At 37.3% G+C, this 19,278-nt stretch overlaps 1 protein-coding gene across 6 annotated transcripts in view; it reads right to left on the reverse strand.

The window, feature by feature from the left end:
• The window catches only part of MECOM (MDS1 and EVI1 complex locus), a 671,393-nt gene that overhangs the window by 12,966 nt on the left and 639,149 nt on the right, over window positions 1-19,278 (reverse strand). For 4 of the 6 annotated variants that reach the window (XM_051983137.1, XM_051983136.1, XM_051983141.1 and 1 more), the window contains 4 exons: window positions 17,212-17,299; window positions 10,793-10,819; window positions 3,299-3,465; window positions 2,194-2,271 (listed from right to left, as the gene is read on the reverse strand). In XM_051983137.1, coding sequence (XP_051839097.1) covers window positions 2,194-2,271; window positions 3,299-3,465; window positions 10,793-10,819; window positions 17,212-17,299 — 360 coding nt within the window. The remainder of the gene's footprint in view (window positions 1-2,193; window positions 2,272-3,298; window positions 3,466-10,792; window positions 10,820-17,211; window positions 17,300-19,278) is intronic. The other 2 variants (XM_051983139.1, XM_051983138.1) reach the window with 1 other exon arrangement.

The following is a 19,278-nucleotide window of genomic DNA, read 5'->3' on the forward strand; positions in this document are numbered from 1 at the left end:
CCCCTCCTAAAGTGGCTTTGGACTTATTTTGCATCTTTCTGATATATATTCATTATTGTACATGTTGTCTCTTTCTGAGAACAGAGACTATTTTCTTGCTGCCTTTGTATCTTCAACATCTGAAACAGTACCTAGCACACAGTAAATATTTCAAAATGTTTATCTGATTGATTGAATGATGTTCTTTTTAAATTGCTATTGCATTTAAAGAAACAAAATGGGTGAGGTTTAAAGTTACAACATGGTACCGTGACAATTCCAGGTCCCCTACTCATTGACTCTTACATTTTAAAATCACTTTTATGAAAAAACACCCAACAATATTTATTGCCCGAAAGAAGCTGGACAAATTAAGTCTAATATTTTCAAAGTACTCCATGCCAAGTTAAGGAATTTATAAAGTAAATCACAATTCTGTTACTTCATGTCTTGCCAATACAACACAATTAAACACTTTGTGGGGAGAAAAAAATAACATGAAATAAATTCCCTCTAATATTCAAATAAGGTAAGAAGGCCATTTTTTTCTCTGTTCAAAATCACAGTCTGATTAAATCTTTTCTTGAGGAATTAGCTTTCTTGATTGGCAATCCCGAAGGAAATTTCATTTATCTTCCCCAACCCAGCAATAAACAATTCAAGTCTTTAATACTGTGCCAACGTGAGAAGTGGAGTCTATCACTTGTGCACCAGAAGCATCAATTTTCATACTCTGGAGTGATTTGGAGGCCCTAAAGCCTTCACTGGATTGCTCCTTAAGCAGTACTAAGCCATGCTACAGCTACTCCAAATTCCTTTTCTGGCCTGTGGCCAAGAACTTTCGATATTAGGACCTCTCCCTCTTTTTTTCGATTCTCCTGCTTTTCTTCTAAACAAATACATGACACTGAACAAGGTTGTTGTTCCCAAAAAGCAATTTGTCATTGCTCAGGTTAGGATATTATCATTTATTTCAAAGTATTTCTTGAATAAGGAATAAAATCAGTTGCGAGATATTACTCCATCTGCCTTATCATGGAGCTATGGAAAAAGTGTCTTTTTCCCTTTAATCAAGATTTCTCTCCTTTTCATTGTAGAGCACAGAAAGTATCTTTCCCCCTCTCTTTTATTTCTTAAGATAATAAATTGGTTTTTACCCAAGAGATCCTTAATTTAAAATTTCAGAAGCAATGAGACTTCTAAAGCTCATACTTGTGTCTGAGTGTTTCTGTGTGTGTGTGTGTGTGTGTGTGTGTGTGTGTGTGTGTGTGTGTCCTATGCTTCTGTTCAGAACATAGCCTGACACAGTGAATTATAACCTGATAGGCGTTCATATCCCATCCTGGGCATTTCTACCTTTGGCCCCTTCTGGCTAACCCTTGACCTATCTGGGTCTCAGCTTCCTTATGTATTTTAAAAAGAAAAGAAAAAGAAAAAGAAAAAAAACTTAGACTAGATGGTCTCTAAAATCCTTTCTAGCTTGAGTTCTACAATCTTATTTTTTTCAGATTGTTTTCCTCATCTCCTTTCTGTCACACACACACACACACACACACACACACACACACACACACACACCCCTTCATCTTGTTTCCTGTCTTCTTGCCCCCCTTCCCCTTTTTCTTCAGATCTGTCAATCAGACCTCAGGTCCTGGCTTGGCTGCTAGTGACCTCACAGCTCATAAGGCTGCAAACACCCCCTGATACTAATACCTTTAGAGTTAAGCAATGTCACCTGGCATCTATTTCTACACATTCATGGAGTAAATTTCAGAGACAAGTAATTTTTATCTGCGATCAGGGAGTAGAAGCGTGCTTTAAGCATCATCAGAAAGACACTCCCAGTCCCACAATTTTGTTTTTAAAGCAGGAGACCATGCTACTACCAATAATATTTTTTCTATAGCACCTTACAATTTGAAAACCCTTTTAGAAATAATATCCCATTTGATCCTCACAATTATCCTGGGAGATAAATGCAATTATTTTCCCCTTTTGTACAGATGGAGAAACCGAAGACAGATACACTTAAGTGACTTGACTAGGATCCTTTAGCTAGATGATGCTCTACTGATGCCAAAATCATGAATAGACATATTTAGTCAAATCCCAAATATCTCCCCTGAAAGGGTCCTTTATGAACATGCTGCCCATACATGCACATCAACCATTACAGAGATTAAAAGAAAAATCAAGTAAAATGTATCATCAAACCTGTATGGCTGCTCTCCAGTATGTGTCCTTAAGTGACGTGTTAAGTTTGCTGATCTTGGGAAAATCTTGCCACAATATCTGTTATTAAAAAATTTTTGTAAGAGAATGTCATCACTATCATTTTTTACCCCATTTGACCTGTAGAACAAACCAGATGCCTAATCCTAATGTAATTAATCCTGCATGTTTTTGGTATTTAAAATTTTAAAAGAAAAAAAAAAGCTGCCTTAAGCTATAAACAGTCCTACACATGATAGCTCCATCACTGGGTGGGGTTGAACGTGGGCACAAGTAAACAATTAAGAAAAATTGGCTTTTGTTGGGATGACCCCAAAGTTCCATTTTTATTAACTCCGCGTCTCTTTTGTTCGCAAGATTGAACTTGGATCAAAAGGGAGGGGGAAATGATGAGTACTTTGTGATTTCAGTCTGATGTAAACTGATTCCAAACGTTTCAACTCATTTTCCAAGTCAGCCAAAGTGACAATGTGCTGTACATTGAGCTGTATCAGATCAGACAAGACTCGAGGACCTCATCCATCAAGGTATGCTCCTATAAAAGCTTTCCTTGAAAGAAGGTGACATGTTTTCCAAAAGAACAGATAAATGGATATCCCTGCATCAGATAGCATAGCTCCCCCTGGGGCTAGTCAAAAATGATAAAGTTAATTAGAACAAAAACAGGCTGCCGATTGCTAGGACCCTCTACCTGCTGGGGTCGTATGATTCCTTCACCAATATGGCACCTAACGGGTTAGCTTTGCCTCTAATTGTCATGACTGTTCATTTGTGGATGCCTGAGAACAGTAGGACTAAAGTTTCTAATGAAAATAATTAACTATGAGAGAAAATTCATCATTATCAAGGTGACGGGGAAATATAAGAAGTAGATAGGATGTCGAATATTTTCTATCTCATTTATCAAAACTCTGAGTGGTCTGATTGAAATTCCTCACATAATATAGAACACCATTTTCATGTCTCATTAAATAAAGAGTACTTTGAGAAGCTACAGACCTACCAGGATCTCTATTAATCATCCAATCAAGAATCATTTCCAAAATAAACAAGGGGGAAAGCCCGTCATAATTAACTTGGCAATTACCTGCAAGTATACCGTTCCTTGCCCTTCCGAAGCAGGTTCTCGGGCAGAGCATTCGGAGGGGCTCTGAAGTTGAACATGGAGGGGACTGACTGGATGAGTTCATTGCCTTCTGGTTTCAGAGCACTGAAGCTTTCTAGCTTTTCAGCCATGTTTTCAATGGCAGACATCTGAGAATTTAAAAAAAAATACAATACAATACAATCAATGGGCGGTGACCTTCACTGCCACTCAAAGTAATGATACTGATCATGGCGCCATGATTTTGATAGCACTTTAAGGCTGACAAAGCATTTTCCTCAGGATGAGCCCATGACGGAGGGGACACACATTTTATCGCCCTCATTTTAAAGATGAGTGAATGGTCAAGGTTATATGATACAGAAGAATGGATAGAGTGCTGGACTTGGGAGTCAGAAGTCCTGAGTTTGAATCCTGCCTCAACTACCTACCAGCCATGTGAACCTGGGCTTCAGTTCCTTCATATGTAAAGTGAAGATACCAATGGCATCTATTTTACAGGGTAAATATGGGGATCAAATAAAACAATGCAGAAAAAGTCTTTGTAAACCTTCAAGCACTACAAAAATGCTGGTGGTTAAATCATTATTAACTTCTCAGCTTCAGTTTTATCTCCAGAGTGGCGATAATGATAGCAGCAGTTCCACAGGGCTATTATTAAATAATAATTATTATTAATTAAATTAATTAAAATAACATAAATAATAACCATTACAGATGGTTTTCCATTTTGGCTCTGTACCCCTAGTACCTAGCTCAGTGCTTTGCACAGAGGATAATAGGAAGGGACATTAGAGGCCTCCCATTTTATAGAAAAGAAACATATATAAGTACCAAGGTTTATAAAGCACTTTATACATGTAATCCTATTAGGTGAGTGTTATTATTATCTCCATTTTACATTTGAGGTAACTGAGGTAAACAGGTCACATTATTAATTTTGCAGAGCAGCATTTGAACCTCTCTTCTTGATTTCAAGTCCAAGATGCCGTCCAGGAGCCAGCTAATTGCTGCTCTTTAATTAATTAATTCAAATGCTGCTCCTTAAAGATCATGAGCTCCTGCTTAAACTAAATCATAAATCTTCAGGAAAGTGTGAGATTTCTGTGGTATTGATCACAGTCTCTTTTCTAAATCACCCTACTCCCATTTCCAGCCCAAGGAAAGCCTGGTAGGGCTAGATCAGCTCAGTTACTGGGGATGACAAATCACTGTAGCAATAAAAGATGAAAACAAGTAAAGAAATAAATGTGCGGGCAGAATCTAAGACATGAGTAGTTTGCTAATGAATGTTTAACATCCAGCTTTCCAGAAAGTGCAGTACTGAATAGTGGGACTAGGAGCACAGAGAACAAAACAAACCCTACTCACAACGAGTTTCCATTCTAATGGGAAAGACATACATACATACATACATATATATGCAAAAGAAATTTTATATTGACATTTACACATAGATACATGCATGTGTATTCCCATATAGACTTACATATACAAAGGAAGTAATTTGGGATGAAGGACACAGGAATTATCATTCTATGTGATAATTATAAATCCCTTTGTATCTTTGATATTATTCTCTATTGAGGTTTTGGTCCAGACTTAGGATTTCATTAGAATAGGAATCTCCTGATAAGAACCCTCAACCCCAAATCAGTTGAGATGTCTCCAAGAGTTGCCTGGGACACCAAGGGTGACTGGCCCAGAGTCACACAGAATAAGTCAGAGGCAAGTCTTGAACTCAGATCTTTCTGAAATGTTTTTCTTGTGATAACTTCCCCTTTAAATAATAAATGCTTTATATAGACTTGTTTGCATGCTCCTGTGCTCTCTCTCCCTCCCTCTTTAGAATATAACAAGCACCCTGAGGTCAGGTACTTTTTGACTTTCTATGGACAAGGTATCTATTGCATAGTAAGCACAATTAAAGGCTTGCTGACTGAGTTTCTAACAGTAGCTACCATTCTTTCATACCATCCCTTGGGTACTGCTTTAGAATTAGTTTCATAGGCTAATTAGAATTAGAATTAAGGATGATCTGCATTCTTAAAGGCTAACATACTTGTTGGGGGGGATCCTCCCTCTTAACTGCACTTCCCAAAGTCATCCTGAGCTGGCTTCTGGGTGTCCTTCATTTTAAAAAAGACTAAGAATTTTTTCCACAATACACCTTTTTTAGACTAGTCACAATTGAAATGGGGGCAAGGAAGAAGTGAACTTTCAGATCATAGCACTGAGTTACTCATTTCTGCGTTTCCCCCATTCTCTTTCTCTGTAGCTTTTAAGGACAATTCTTCAAGGACCTTTCAAGGACATAGCAGAGACCAGCAGAGGAGGTAAAGGTGGCCAACCAAAAAAAAAAGACAAGGGTAAAAATGAGGGGACCCAGAAAAAGGCACAAGGTGGGATCCAAAAGCAATTTCAAACAAAGAAATGCCACAATTGGCTGCATCAGCTGATGGGTGCTATGGGGAGAGACAGGAACCAACCCCTTGGAGCCCCGAAGGAGAAAGAAAAAAACATATTTCATATTTAAGTGGGAAATGAATGAAACCTAAGCTTTATAGACACAAGGCGACACAGGATGCCATTTGTTTCTGAAACCAGACAGGGGCTGTGGCAGGGTGAGCCGAATTCAATTCTCTCCTTACTAAGCAAATATCCTAGGCTTCATGGTCCAAATGACTATTCATGTTCTAGTTAGCTCTGGGTGATGGGGGTGTTTCCCCCTCCTCCTTTAGCCCCTGGCCTGGCCTGCCCTCCCATTTCATGCTCAGACTCTTAATGCTAGCTACAAATTGCAACGTACAGGGTACCACTGCCAATTTGCCAAATGTCTTTCATCAAACACTGTGCAAAAAAAAAAAAAAAAAAAAATCTCAGAGGGAAGTCAAGATACATTTACTTGTCAGACGGCAAATGTGAAAGCATTGGAAAGCAGTCGGGGCTATAAGCTCAGGGGTTTGATTCATAATCACTCAGCTGCTAAAACATTCTCCACAGATGCGAGTGGACAGCACATTTGTCAATATGAAGGATTCTGACAGGTGCTGATCACAGGGCAGAGAGATGTGATGATGATGGCCCTCCAAGAGGGACTGATTCTGGCTCGACAGAGAGATGGCATTCTCAGACTCCAATGCCCACCCTCAGCGTTTTTTACATGACCTTGGAGCTTGTTTATTCAAAACCCATCTGTAAAATTGTTGGTGATGGGATTTTTACTGCACTGAATCTTTCTAATTGTTCCTTGTTTAAAAAAAAAAAAATGGTGATATCCTGCTCCTAGGGAATAGATGAAGGGAACAAAAATAACAAATGGCCTTCCAGCCGATCGGCACGAATGAGAAAGAAACAAGGTTGACAATTTCATGATTCTTATTGCTCATTGCTGATGGTAATAAAATGTTTAATTCCAGTACGTTTAATATCTGAGGAAATAATCAGTCACCTTAAGGGACTTCATATTCCAATGAGAGGGACAACATACAGATACTAGGGCTATACAAAATAAACACAAAGCAGATGAGAGTCCCCTCAGGTTTATTATCTCATGGTGCTAAATCACAGTAGGACCTACTCCCCAGCCCCAGCCCCAAAGACACCAATTCCAACAGCCACACATCTCTGGGAAATACTTTCATTTTACATGTAAAATGGCCTGACTAGGTCTCTTGCCTGTCCTTAAGTCTATTCTCCTGGTCCCACAAAGGGAGAAACAAGCACTCCAAGTCGCTAAAGGCAATCGGTTGTTTCGGAAAAGACATCTTGCTTTAAGAGCGGCTATTTAAGAATGTGACTGCGTATGCCTCAAACTTGTCCTGTTCTAAAAATTCCCTAGCTGCAAGAAGAAATATTATGGGGCTGATTGCTGAATAAAAGGCATTCTTAAAGATAACAGGAGAAAGAAAGGGAGGAAAACTATTCCTGCCCTCCTCTCCTTCATCCCCCCTTCTCTTCTCCTTCTAAGGATGCTATGCAAAAATCAAAAGATGAAGGGATAGGGAAGATGAAGGAGGCTGTGGAAAAAGTGAAGGGCAAGTATTACACACACGTGTACATACACACACTTTGTCCAATTTATATTCCTTCTGCTCATTGCTACAAACACATACAAAAGACACATACAAGCCATCATTGAAGCCTGCCTTTCATCTTGGTTCATGCACGTTATGTTGGTGCCATGTATTGCTTGCCAAGAGATTGCATGGATTCCCCCATGCAATCAGAGAGTGGGACACCAAGGTTTGCTGAGGGGGCAGAGAGGACATGTCCAGTACACACAGCTGAAGTTTCATAGACTAAGGTGAGTCCCACCTAATGTGTAATCCTGGTTGCTGGGATCTCTCCTGGCATCCATACCCTCCTAATATGGAACCCAAGACAAAGCTGTTCATTCCCAGGGGAATGGACAATGATCTACTTTGGTACTGGGAAATTGGGGACGTACATTTTACCAAGCTGTGTTCTATAATTTGAAAACACACACACACAATGAGATCTGGTATCTTTGGGTCATGGTGTTTAACTACATCTCAGTGGTTTGGGTATTTTCCTATAACTTATATGACAATATGATTGGGGGGGAAAGAAGGAAAAGAATGAAGGGGGAAAGGAAGAGAAGCAGGAGGTAAGGGAAGAGAAGGAAAAAAAGGAGAGGAGCAAAAAGGGAAGAAAGAAGGAGAGAAAGGAGAAAGATGGAGGTGAAGAATACAACATGGAGATGAAGACAGAAAAAAAGAAGAAAAACTGGACAAAAGTCACATTACATATTCAGAAAAGTTACTGTTTTGTGGTCCATTAATGTTTTCTAATCTCTGATCAGCAAATGACTTTACATGGACAAAAAATTTTTTTTGATTTATACATATATAACAGTTGTTGATGCTATCAGTAACTAAACCCTGGAAAAGGAAGTTGTTTCACTCCCCCTTCCTGGTCCCTAAGAGGCTATTAACCTTATATTGACGCAAACTCAAATGTACTCATAATTCCCCAGCTCCTGCCCCCAAATGCAAACATTGCTCTGGTCTGATAAAAACAGGCATTATTATAAACATTTCAGCAAGCAAAATATCAACAGGGTCCTGAACATTTATCTTAAAATTTATTATTCAGCAGCTGAAAATTGGTGACATAAATAGAGTACTTTCCCTTTAAAATGATGAAAATGATAACCTGATTGCATGAGCTGATAGCCCCAACGGTGCCATGAATTACATGACCTTGGCTTTCACAAATTGGATTACTTCGGGTGTTATCTTAAAACAACCAGCTCTCTCAGAAATAACTTATGGGAAAAGTTTGTCCATCTTAGTTTGCTATTTTTATTTGCTTTGTATCTTGACAAATCTCAAAATCATGACCATGAAGTTTAAGCATTTATTTCAAAGACAGAAATAAATGGCGACCTCTTTCCATGGCATTATTTTCAACAGCCATAATTATAAAATCACTTAGATTTTATGAGCATGAAAATATGATGAGTATAACAAATTATCCAGTCTGTCTAATATTCATGCTTAATAATATATATCAAGTGATTATGAAGTGAGTGGGGCAAATGATCTGAGATCATTTCTAAATGAGTTCAGCAGCAAATAGGGTAACAATGACAATCAAAGGGAGTAGAGGAAAACTGAAATCATAGCTAGCTATTTAAATCAGAGAGGCAGCTGTTGTAGGCAGTATTGGAGGGGTACTCAGGAAATCCTCTGTCTAAAAGTATGTCCCATATTTTCTATCATATTGTTCAAATGTCACTATTCTATATTTCTTTCCCTTTGGGACATTAAAGCTTTCTAGCCACTAAGTCTCCTATTAATATGAAATTAAATTAAAATTTTAAAAATTTAATTTAACTTTTTAAAAACTAAAATTTATTTTAATTTAGTTTTTAAATTATTAGATTTAATTAAATTTAAATTTAATTAAAAATTAAAATCAAATAAAAACAAAAATAAACCTGAAATGTATTAACACCTATAAGTAACCAATGCTTACAGGTGCTTAGAGAAAAAGGTAGGGAGAGGTACACAGATAGGAGAGATGTATGAAGGTAGATACTGGGCATTATGGGCAATAAACTCAGGAAGACACCAAAGGCAGACTTTACCTACTTCACTTTTTCTTTAATTAGGAAGTCCTGCCTGCTTAGTCTTGGATGTCAGAAACAGCCTTTCAATTTCAAATCACCAAAAAGAAAAACTTGGATAAGAGAAATAAATAACAACTAGCAAGACTAAGCTGGCCCTCTTGAGTTCTCTCGTGGAAAGCTACTCAGAATTGCCCTCCTGATATTTTAATAAGGTAGCTGGTCTCTATCATGGAGGCCTTTTGCTTGCTCCTAAATTAAAACTGGATCTTTGAGCGAGAAGGTGAAAGGAATAGGGGGAAGTGAGGCAGTGTAGAATATTTGCACAACACTTAACGTCTCATGTTTTTCTTTCCCCATAATATATTTGGAGGGGAAATGACAATTAATACAATTCCAGTCCCAGCAAAATACACCCATAGCACAAGTTCATTTAGTGGTGGTAGGATCTCTGTCAATGGTTACTTATTAGCTAAGTGATGCAGCAGAGTACACAAAACACCACAGAGCTGTCACTTTTGTTTGATTTTCCAAAAGCCAGAAGCCCATTCCATTCTCCTATGACTTTGCCCATCAGTTTGTGAACCTCATCCCTTAATCCGGTCCAGTAAAAGCATCTTTTTCCTCTAATCCTACAGGACACAGAGCTCAGTTTGGACAAGATTCTACAATGTTGGCTGCCTGGCCCCCATGGAGATATCTTAACAATGGGGCCTTCTGGGCTTGAGAAAGTGACTTTTTGAACCCTAAGTGTAAATCATTACATTTATCCCTAATATTTCTCATAGTACTTCTCCAGCAGATACTCCCCTGCCATGGCTGTTAATGCTCTCTTGTTGACTTTACTGCAAATAATTTTGACCATAATTTGTATTTCCTCATCTGTGGCCATGCTGCATCCCTCCACCCCTGACATCTGTAGATTATTAAACTCCAGGGAGCAGTGCTTATACACAGCACACCTAGCACAGTATACCTAGCCTTGTATGCAGTAAGCATTTAATAACAGGATGATGAATGGAATAATGTTGAATGAAATTAGACTGAATAAAATGTCTTTAGAGAACCAGAAGACATTTCACATCAGCCTGAAATTACTTAAGAAACCTCACCCTGTGGAATAAACTTTAAATCTTTTCACAACTTATTAAATATTAAATGATAAAAATCAAGGGACTGTAGCTTGGAAAAGCTAAGTTTTGGGGGTTTTTTTGTTTGTTTTTTTGTTTTTTGCTTAACTGTTCACAACAGCTCCATCATCCCACAGAAAAGCGTAGATGGTGTCAGTACACCATGATCTAAAGTGTAAGTTACTTTGTTTGTTTTTAATTTATGGTACAGTGGTGCATTGTTTTAATCAAAAATATAAGTAGGAAACTTACCCAAGTTCTCTGATCAGGCAGTTGGAACTGGGAGCAAAATTGAAACAAAAACAAAAAATTACTTTTATGTTGGAACCCTCATTTCAGTTGATCTGAACAATTAACACTTGCTATTTGCTGTTTATCATGGAATTGTACCTTAAAAATAACTGTAGCAACAGAGAACCAAAAGAAAATGTTGCCACCATAACTTTCCTCAGCCGTCCTTGAGGACTCTAAATCCCATTTTAAGCATCTGAGTGAAAATAAGTGTCCCCCTCATGCTCAGAAAAAATGACCCATGTGCCCAAGTCAAGGAAGCTAGCTGTGATTTGGGGTGGGGGAGTTTGGTTAGCCCTAGTTAACTGCAAAATCACTGCCCATTCAAGGCTCAACTGACTAGCCAGATATTAACTTTTCCCTTGCCCATTAAGCTATAATAAACAATGTCCACTGTTTTTCATCCTTTTTAAAGATGATGAAGAAAAGGCAATGCAGGATGGGGCATAACATGAACATCAAAATCCACTCATGGTGCACATGGTCCATAGCTGTAGCTTTTTAGCCATCGGAACTTCTGCTGTAAAAAGCTGAAGATTTTAAAAGCCTGAGTTGGCCTCTGACTGGATATGTGGCCACAAGTTCAAAGGACTGACCACTTATCCTAGAATCTTGCTTGTAACTAGGAGAAGGAGTTATGGAAAAGCTGAGGCAATGGACCAGAAAGTGAGCTCCTTGAGGGCAAGAATGGTTTCATTTTTGTTACTGATCCCCAGAGCCTAGTTAGGCACTCTAGATGCTTAACAGATGGTAATCTGTGTCCATGAACCTTAATTAACACTGTGACATGTGGCAAACATTCTATTAAGCTCTAGGAATACAAAAAAAAAAAAAAAAAATTTTTTTTTTCCTCAGGGGCATTATATTCTAATGGAGAAAAACTGAAAATAAAGAAGAACATACAAAACATATAATTCATAAATGAAAAATAACTAAATGGAAGGTAACCTTAAAGGTGAATGATCCACCTGATGCAGAAGAGGGAAGGACTTGAGAAAAACAGGCTGAGTTGATCATGATACAGAATTATATTGGAACTTTTGTTTCAATTGATGTGAACAATAAACACTTAACTTAATATTTGCTGTTTTTCATGGAATTATACCTTAAAAATAACTGTGGCAACAATCAGAGATCAAAAAATGTTGCAAAACATTAAAGAATTCGTCTAAATTCCAAAAGGAATGTATGGGATTCCATTAGAAGAAAACCATATATAGAAATAATATATCTAATTAAATTATTTTTCTGCACCTCCCCCAAAAGAAAAATTACCAACCTGTTAAGACAAAGGATAGGCAGTACTATGGGGCAGCAAAAATTATATTCTAATGGGGGGGGGGGAACCTACAAAGAGGAATGTACAGAACATATACAGCTTAAATGAAAGGTAACTAAATGGAAGGTAACCTTAAAGGTGAATGATCCACCTGATGCAAGGAGCAGGGAAGGACTTGAGAAATGATATGGCAAGAGCCATACACATGCTAGGTGGGAACTAGGTAGAATCAGGATGAACTGAGTTCAAATCTAGCCTCAAATACTAGCTGTGTGATTCTAAGTCATAAAACCCAGTTTGCCTCAGTTTCCTCATCTATAAAATGAGCTGGAGAGGGAAATGGCATACCACTCAGTATCTTTGCCAAGAAAACCCCAAATGGGGCCGCAAAGACTCACACCACTGTACAGCAACATACAAATGTCAACATCTTTGCAATGGAAGATATGCCAGGAAAAACAAATCTCAGATTACAAAAGACCATTTTTTCCCAAAGGGAAAACAGAAGTGAAAGTTAGTGCAGTTCTATAGGTAAGAGTCCTTCTTGAAAAGCTTAGACTGGCAGCCTTCGGAAGGGGACAGAGTCACTCGGGGGAAGGGGGTTGATTACATTTCTTTCCAGATTGAGGGAAAAAGAGCTAACCTAAGATTAGGACTGGATACTAGATTTTTTAGTTTAAAAAATGAAGAAAAACCTCCCAGATGGAGAAAGGTGGAATGGTAACTAAGCTCAGGACTGGACACTAGATTTTTCAGTTACAACTGAAGAAAAAACTCCCAGATGGAGAAAGATAGAAAGGCTTCGCTCAGATATGGAGTAGTTGTAGAACACTGACAGAAGAAATAATCTCTAAAATTCCCATCCTAGAACCAAAGCCTGTTAACACTCCTGAAGGCAAAAACTATAGGAACAAATGGCATTGCATTATTTTGGGGGTTCGTTGCTGTTGTTATTATTTTTTAATCACAGGTGCTCACTCACATGGCTGAACTAAGGATCTCTTTCCTTGCCTGACGTCAGCTGGATGCAATTGGCTTCTGTTTCCAAGCTCTCATTCCAATTCTGTTTTTTAAAAACTATATCATATTATTTCTCCCAAACTCCCTTGGTTGCCCCTGTCCTTTGCATTTCCTTGTGTTCCTTTGTTCATGACACAAGATCCCAGGCGACTCTGGGAAAAAATGACCTTTGCCACTTTGAAGCCAGGATCCCACTCACACAAGTCATTTTTAGAGAGTTGTATTTCTCTAACTAGAAGCATAATCACAAGCCATTCATGTTTTATAACTACCCTTCCAAGTAGAGAATTATTATGAACTTGGGACCTTTTAAATCTATTTCATCAAACCACAAGTCTAGAAATGCCTAGAGTTACAGATCTGAGTCATAAAGGATCATCCAGAAAGATAAAATTTAAAATTACCCCTCCCTTAGTAGGCACTGTGATAATAGCCAGAGATCATGGGACACCAATGGTGAGGGAAATGGGACATCAGTGGTGAGGAAAATGGGTGAGCAAAAAAACAGCAGCAGAGATGGTGAGATCTTTTTTTTTTTTTTTTTTTTTTTTTTTAACATCAGGCTTGGTAAAAGCAAAACCAAGAAAAAACAAAACACCTGAATAAATTCCAAATTCAGGAAAACAAGCAGTGAAAAGGTGTCACAAAATGTCCTGCTTTAAGAAAAAATTTTTTAAAGGAATAGGAAGGTGGCATCCATTATAAATCTAAATGAGAGTTATTCTAGAAGACAAAATTATTGATCTACTTGACCTCAAAGAAATCAAAACAACAAATGAAATCCATTCTTCCAATTTTTTTCCTACACAAGATCTGTATCTATCTTTAGTAGCCCCAAGCCACAGCACCAAAGAGCAAAATGCCTAGAGTGACAATTATCCCCATCAGACTTCCTTTATATCTCAGTCCTTGGCAGGTACCTGGAACATAGTAGGCCCTTTATAAAGACCTATTAATAAGGAACTATCCATCATTTCCTTGCAGCAAGCCTGCAGGCTTACAGATCAAAGGCAGTAACTTAAATGGTGCTTTAATGGTCCTATGACTAAGCCAACACTTGGTAAAAATCAAACTATCAGCTCAGGTTCTAGTCATTATAACATGCCACATTTCTCTCAGCCATCTAATCTATGTACCCATACATTCCCATGCTGTGGAGTTATTGGCAAAGAACATCTCTTAATTTCCAAAACCTGTGTTTTTTCCTGACAATCATCATTTCCTCTGACTATCTATGGCAACTTCCTCCCTATCTCAGGATCCTTTTAGGCGGGCGTCAAGGTGAAAACTATTTTCATAATATTAAAACATTTTTTCCTATTCCATATAGTGAAGAGAAGTTTTTTCATAAACTTCAGAAACAGATATGAGAATCTCCCTCTCAACCACTAAGCCCAACATTAAAGAGATCTGCAAACACATGTGAAACAATGCCTGCTCCTCCCATTAATTTTTAAAAGTTATTTTTCATTTAAAATGTCAACATGCAATAATTTATTTTGATGATTGTAAATGAATCAATAAATAATAGTTTAATGTTTATCAGTTTAAACTTTTAATATGATAAACAAAAAACCAAAGTTCTTTGGGGTCCTCAATAAATTTTTGAGACTATAAAGGTAAAGTGATATAATGGATAGAGGATTAAGCCTGAAGTAACAAAGACCTGAGTTCAAAACTAACCTTGGCAATTACTGTGTGACTCTGGACAAAGATCTTAACCTCAGTTTTCTTAGTTGTTAAATGGGAATGAGAGCATCTCCTCACAGGCATGTTTTTTAAGTTGTTAGCACAGGGAATGGCTCATGGAAGGTGCTTAATAAATGCTTCTTTCCTTTCTAAGGCAAAAAATTGGGAACCACTGACTAAGGTACTGTATTTTATATATAGTATAATTTTTGTATGTAAAAAAATTATCCTGATCTTGATGGAGTATGGCAGACTGAAGAGTCTGCATTGGGGGTCAGGAAGATCTGGATTCAAGTCCTACGTGAAGGTTCAATGTTTGACTCTGAACAAATTACTTTATCTCTCTTCAACTCAAACAATTTTCTAAGATTATATATTGCTGACTGGGTGTTAACAAGTGTTGGTAAAAGGAGGGTAATCACTGGGGTTCACTACACTGACTTCATCAATAACAATAATAACAAACCCAGACATTAATCCTGACACCCATGTAGCTAGACTAGTTATTTATTTGTTTATTTATAGATGAGACAACTGAGAAGTAGGTAAATAATTGGCCAGAGGTCATATAGTAAGTCCAAAGCATTGCTCAACCAAGTTTATTCTACTCTAAGAAGAATAGAATAAATGATATGTAATAAACAGGCTTGCTGGTCTGCCTCAAAACCACAGTGCCTTTCTCCATGAAAATAATATGTAGACTGGTTAGGAAGTTGAACAAATAGTATTTATGGTTCCCTCTGGTACATGAACATTTCAAGATACATGTCATTTATCGGTGTCCTTGTCTTTCTATTCCTTATTAGGCAAAGGCCCAGGATTATTTCTTTTAAAAATATTTCCTTTTTTTTTTTTTTTTTTAATTCTAGTGCCTAATGGAATACATTGTGTCTACTAGCTAGATAACAGAATCTCAGGTACAAACCTGTATATGTTTATATGTATCTATACAACTTCCCAGTATCATTTATACTATCTGTTAAAAGTGAAGAGGAGTGATAACTTTTAGAACTGGAAATACCACTTTTAATGTAACCAACTAAATTCAATTATTAATTATAAACTATTATATCATAAACTATTAGTTTATTTAACCAACTGAATCATTCCATTTCCAAGAAATGCTCGTAAGATTTTGCTTACTCTCTGACAGAAATATGATCTTCAATTTAGAAAAGACAAAAACCAACAAAAATACAGATTCGGGGAATTTTCACTGTTCCATGAGCCATTAAATAGAAATTAGCTTCCTTCAAAGCAGTTGCCTCCTAGATAAGACCTTTCCTTCTCATTCCCACCCCCAAGCCATTAGTGATCTCCTTTTTAAAATAACACAAAACCACTTTGTATTTATGTTATACAAACACATTAGCACTTGCATTGTATCTCTTCAGTTAAATGTAAGCTCTGGGATGGCAGAAAGTGTTTCCTTTTGGTTTCTGTATTCCCAGCACCTCATAAGGTACCTTAGTGGATAACAAGAACGTGGGAAATGCTTGATGAATTGAAATGAAAGCTTAGGGGGAACTCTTGTTGAAATGAGTGAAGGAGCTAAATATAGTGAGCCAACTATGGGCAGCAAAGAATGTGGTCCCACTCTGAATCAGCAATGGTGTTTAATTGCTGAGGATGAAAAAGTTTCTGCTCAAAGATTGATGGCTCACCAAGTAGATGTCTTCATCTTCCATGTCTGGGATTCTTAGTTGTGTGTGTGTTTGTGTGAGAGAGAGAGAAAACAGAGAGACAGAGACAAAGAGATGGACCTTTTTGGGCAGAGAAGCCTATGGATCTTTTACCAAAATTATCTTTTAAATGTATAAAATACTTAGGATTACAAAGAAAACCAATTACACTGAAATAAAAATATTTTTTTTTCCTATCCAAGCTCATTGGATTGCCTAAAATTTCCCATTTTAAGAAGTTCCACTCTATGGAAACAGTGTGCTAGGTGAACAATTTCCTGTTTTTTTCCAGCAGCAAAAGAAAAAATAAAAACACCATCAGTAAGTTGTCTAGGACAAGCCATCAGGAGATGCTGATTCTTCCCTTTATATTAGTAAAGCTTAGACAATAACCCCAAAACCCAGCCTACCCCCAGGCTTTTGTATAACTCAACTACATTCAATCCAAATAAGAGTGTAATTCTATAGGCTGCCAAGAACAGACTATACAGTATCATCAAGGACTTAGTTTTTTTTACATGAATATTCACTTTTTTTTCCCTTCCTTAAAGAGATTGGGTTTGAATTCTGCTCGAATTTCCTGTGTTCTTCCACAGGAGCGTCATAGGAAATCCTCATGTTCTTGAGATTTCTTTCATTTCATTGCATCTGCTTTTCAAGATCAACAAGTTAGTTTACAAGTTCTGCATCTCAAGTCCAAAAATACTTACTTGTGGATGAAATAAGAATCCCGGAGAAGGTCTCAAGTATTTTTCTTTTAAAGCTTCAAGTGGGTCAGTGAGCTTTCTTTTCTCTACCCTGAAAGGTTAAAATTACATTTGCCAGTGATGAATCAGTCTCGTATATCGATCACTACATAAGCACCTGACATTTAAAACAGCTTACAATAAAACAAGTGAGAGGTTTCTGGGAAATATACTAATAAAAACACAGGAAGATCTGCCGGGCTCTCCATGCATGCACATGGCTCTTATTAGAAAAACAAGTCGTTATGGATCCAAAGGGAGAAGACCCCACTGGTAATGGAAAAATCCACTGAAATAACCAATCATGTTAACAGTAGAATAACTAAGCCTGATGCATTTGTCATAGAAGAGGCACTAAGAAGGAAGCCAGAAGGAAGAGATGAGAATAAGAAGCTTAAGGATACCTGAAAACTAGCCTACTCTCTCTTTAGGCCAATCATTATCCATATCGACTATTTCTAATACCTTCTCAAATGAGAAAGCTAAATTTTGCAATGGAGAGCATTAAACTGACCTTCCCCCTCTTTTCCTTTCCATGTCAAAACTCTCATACAAAGACATTCAGAAACAATTTTAAAATTTGCTCTAGATCAGAAAGTAATCTTGAGTAGAGGAAACCTGGGGAGGGGAGAAATAATGCTGTGCAACTTTAGCACACAGCAAAGAGATCTGAACCTAAAAGTAGGTTAATAATACTAGGAGAGGAGGGAGTATTGAATTAATTAACTGGATGTCAGATCAATAATCATGACCTGGGCTAGAACTGGGATATGTGGGGACAGATGGCTGTCCCCAGCATGATGGCTAGAGAATTTGCCAGAGAAGAAATAGAAGTATGTGTATGGCTGAATGGTGAAAGTGCCTGGTGAACTGGAGGTAAAAGGTAATAATGGGACTGAGGAAGAGCAAATGTATATGGGGCAGCAGAAGGCTTATGGCACTAAAGGACAGATGAACAGCCAAAGAATAAGAAACTTATCCTTTCGTTGTTTTCTTCTGAGAGTCAAACTAAAAATAATGTTGACAAAAAGAACACAATTTAGAGGGCAAAAAGTTTATGCTGCATCCTCAACAATCTTCCATCTAAAGAGAAGGCTTTCATAAGATTTGCATGAGGGCGATTGAAAAGAAGTAAAAAAGTTGGTTTTGGTTGTTTTTTTTGATTCTCTTTGGTGAGTTTAAAATGGGGTAGCCAGTTCTATGATGGGAATTTTCCTTCCTTAATATACTATAAATAAATTACATATTATTGGTTAGATCCAAACTATATAGCATAATATAGAGAAAAGCATTTCAATTGATCAAAGCTGAGTGTGTGTGTGTGTGTGTGTGTTTGTGTGTGTGTTTGTGTGTGTGTGTGTGTGTGTGTGTGTGTATGTCTAATTCCCATTATTATGGAAGGGGGATTTGAACCTATACAGAAAAGGGCACATCCTCTGCTAGGATTTTATATTTTTGTTGTGAAGAACATAAAACCTTCTCTTGACAAATGAAAATCAACTCACATACATAAATGCCGTCTTAAGAGAGCTTAGAAAAACATTCTTTGAAAATTCCACTAATTCTTGAGAACAAAAAATATTCTCTCAAAATAAGAGAAATGTGGGATCTAAAATATATTCTACTCTGAATAGACAAATTGTGGGCCACTATCGGGCTTTAAAAAAATTTCTGCACGTAAGGTTTGATTTATTACCCAGAATCTCTTATTAAAAATAAAAATTTTGGAGATGCAGATGAAAAATTTAGATAATGGATGTTTGTCTCCATCATTTTAATCATAATAAGTGGACCTGGTATTTTTTAAAAATTGGCCATCCATATTATATACAAAAAGTTTTTATGGCTAATATTTCATTTCTGCAGTGCTCCTAGAAGATTTATTTAGAAACAGAGTATGACTAACACTCGTTAACGATGTGAGAGCCAGCTAATAAAGTTCAGATTGGCACTGACATCCACATCACCTTATTTCAAATAACTTGACCCATTGAAACATTTCCACATATCTGGGTTAATCCTTCAAGGTCC

This window comes from Antechinus flavipes, chromosome 3, assembly GCF_016432865.1.
Source record: "Antechinus flavipes isolate AdamAnt ecotype Samford, QLD, Australia chromosome 3, AdamAnt_v2, whole genome shotgun sequence".
NCBI classification, from domain to species: domain Eukaryota; kingdom Metazoa; phylum Chordata; class Mammalia; order Dasyuromorphia; family Dasyuridae; genus Antechinus; species Antechinus flavipes.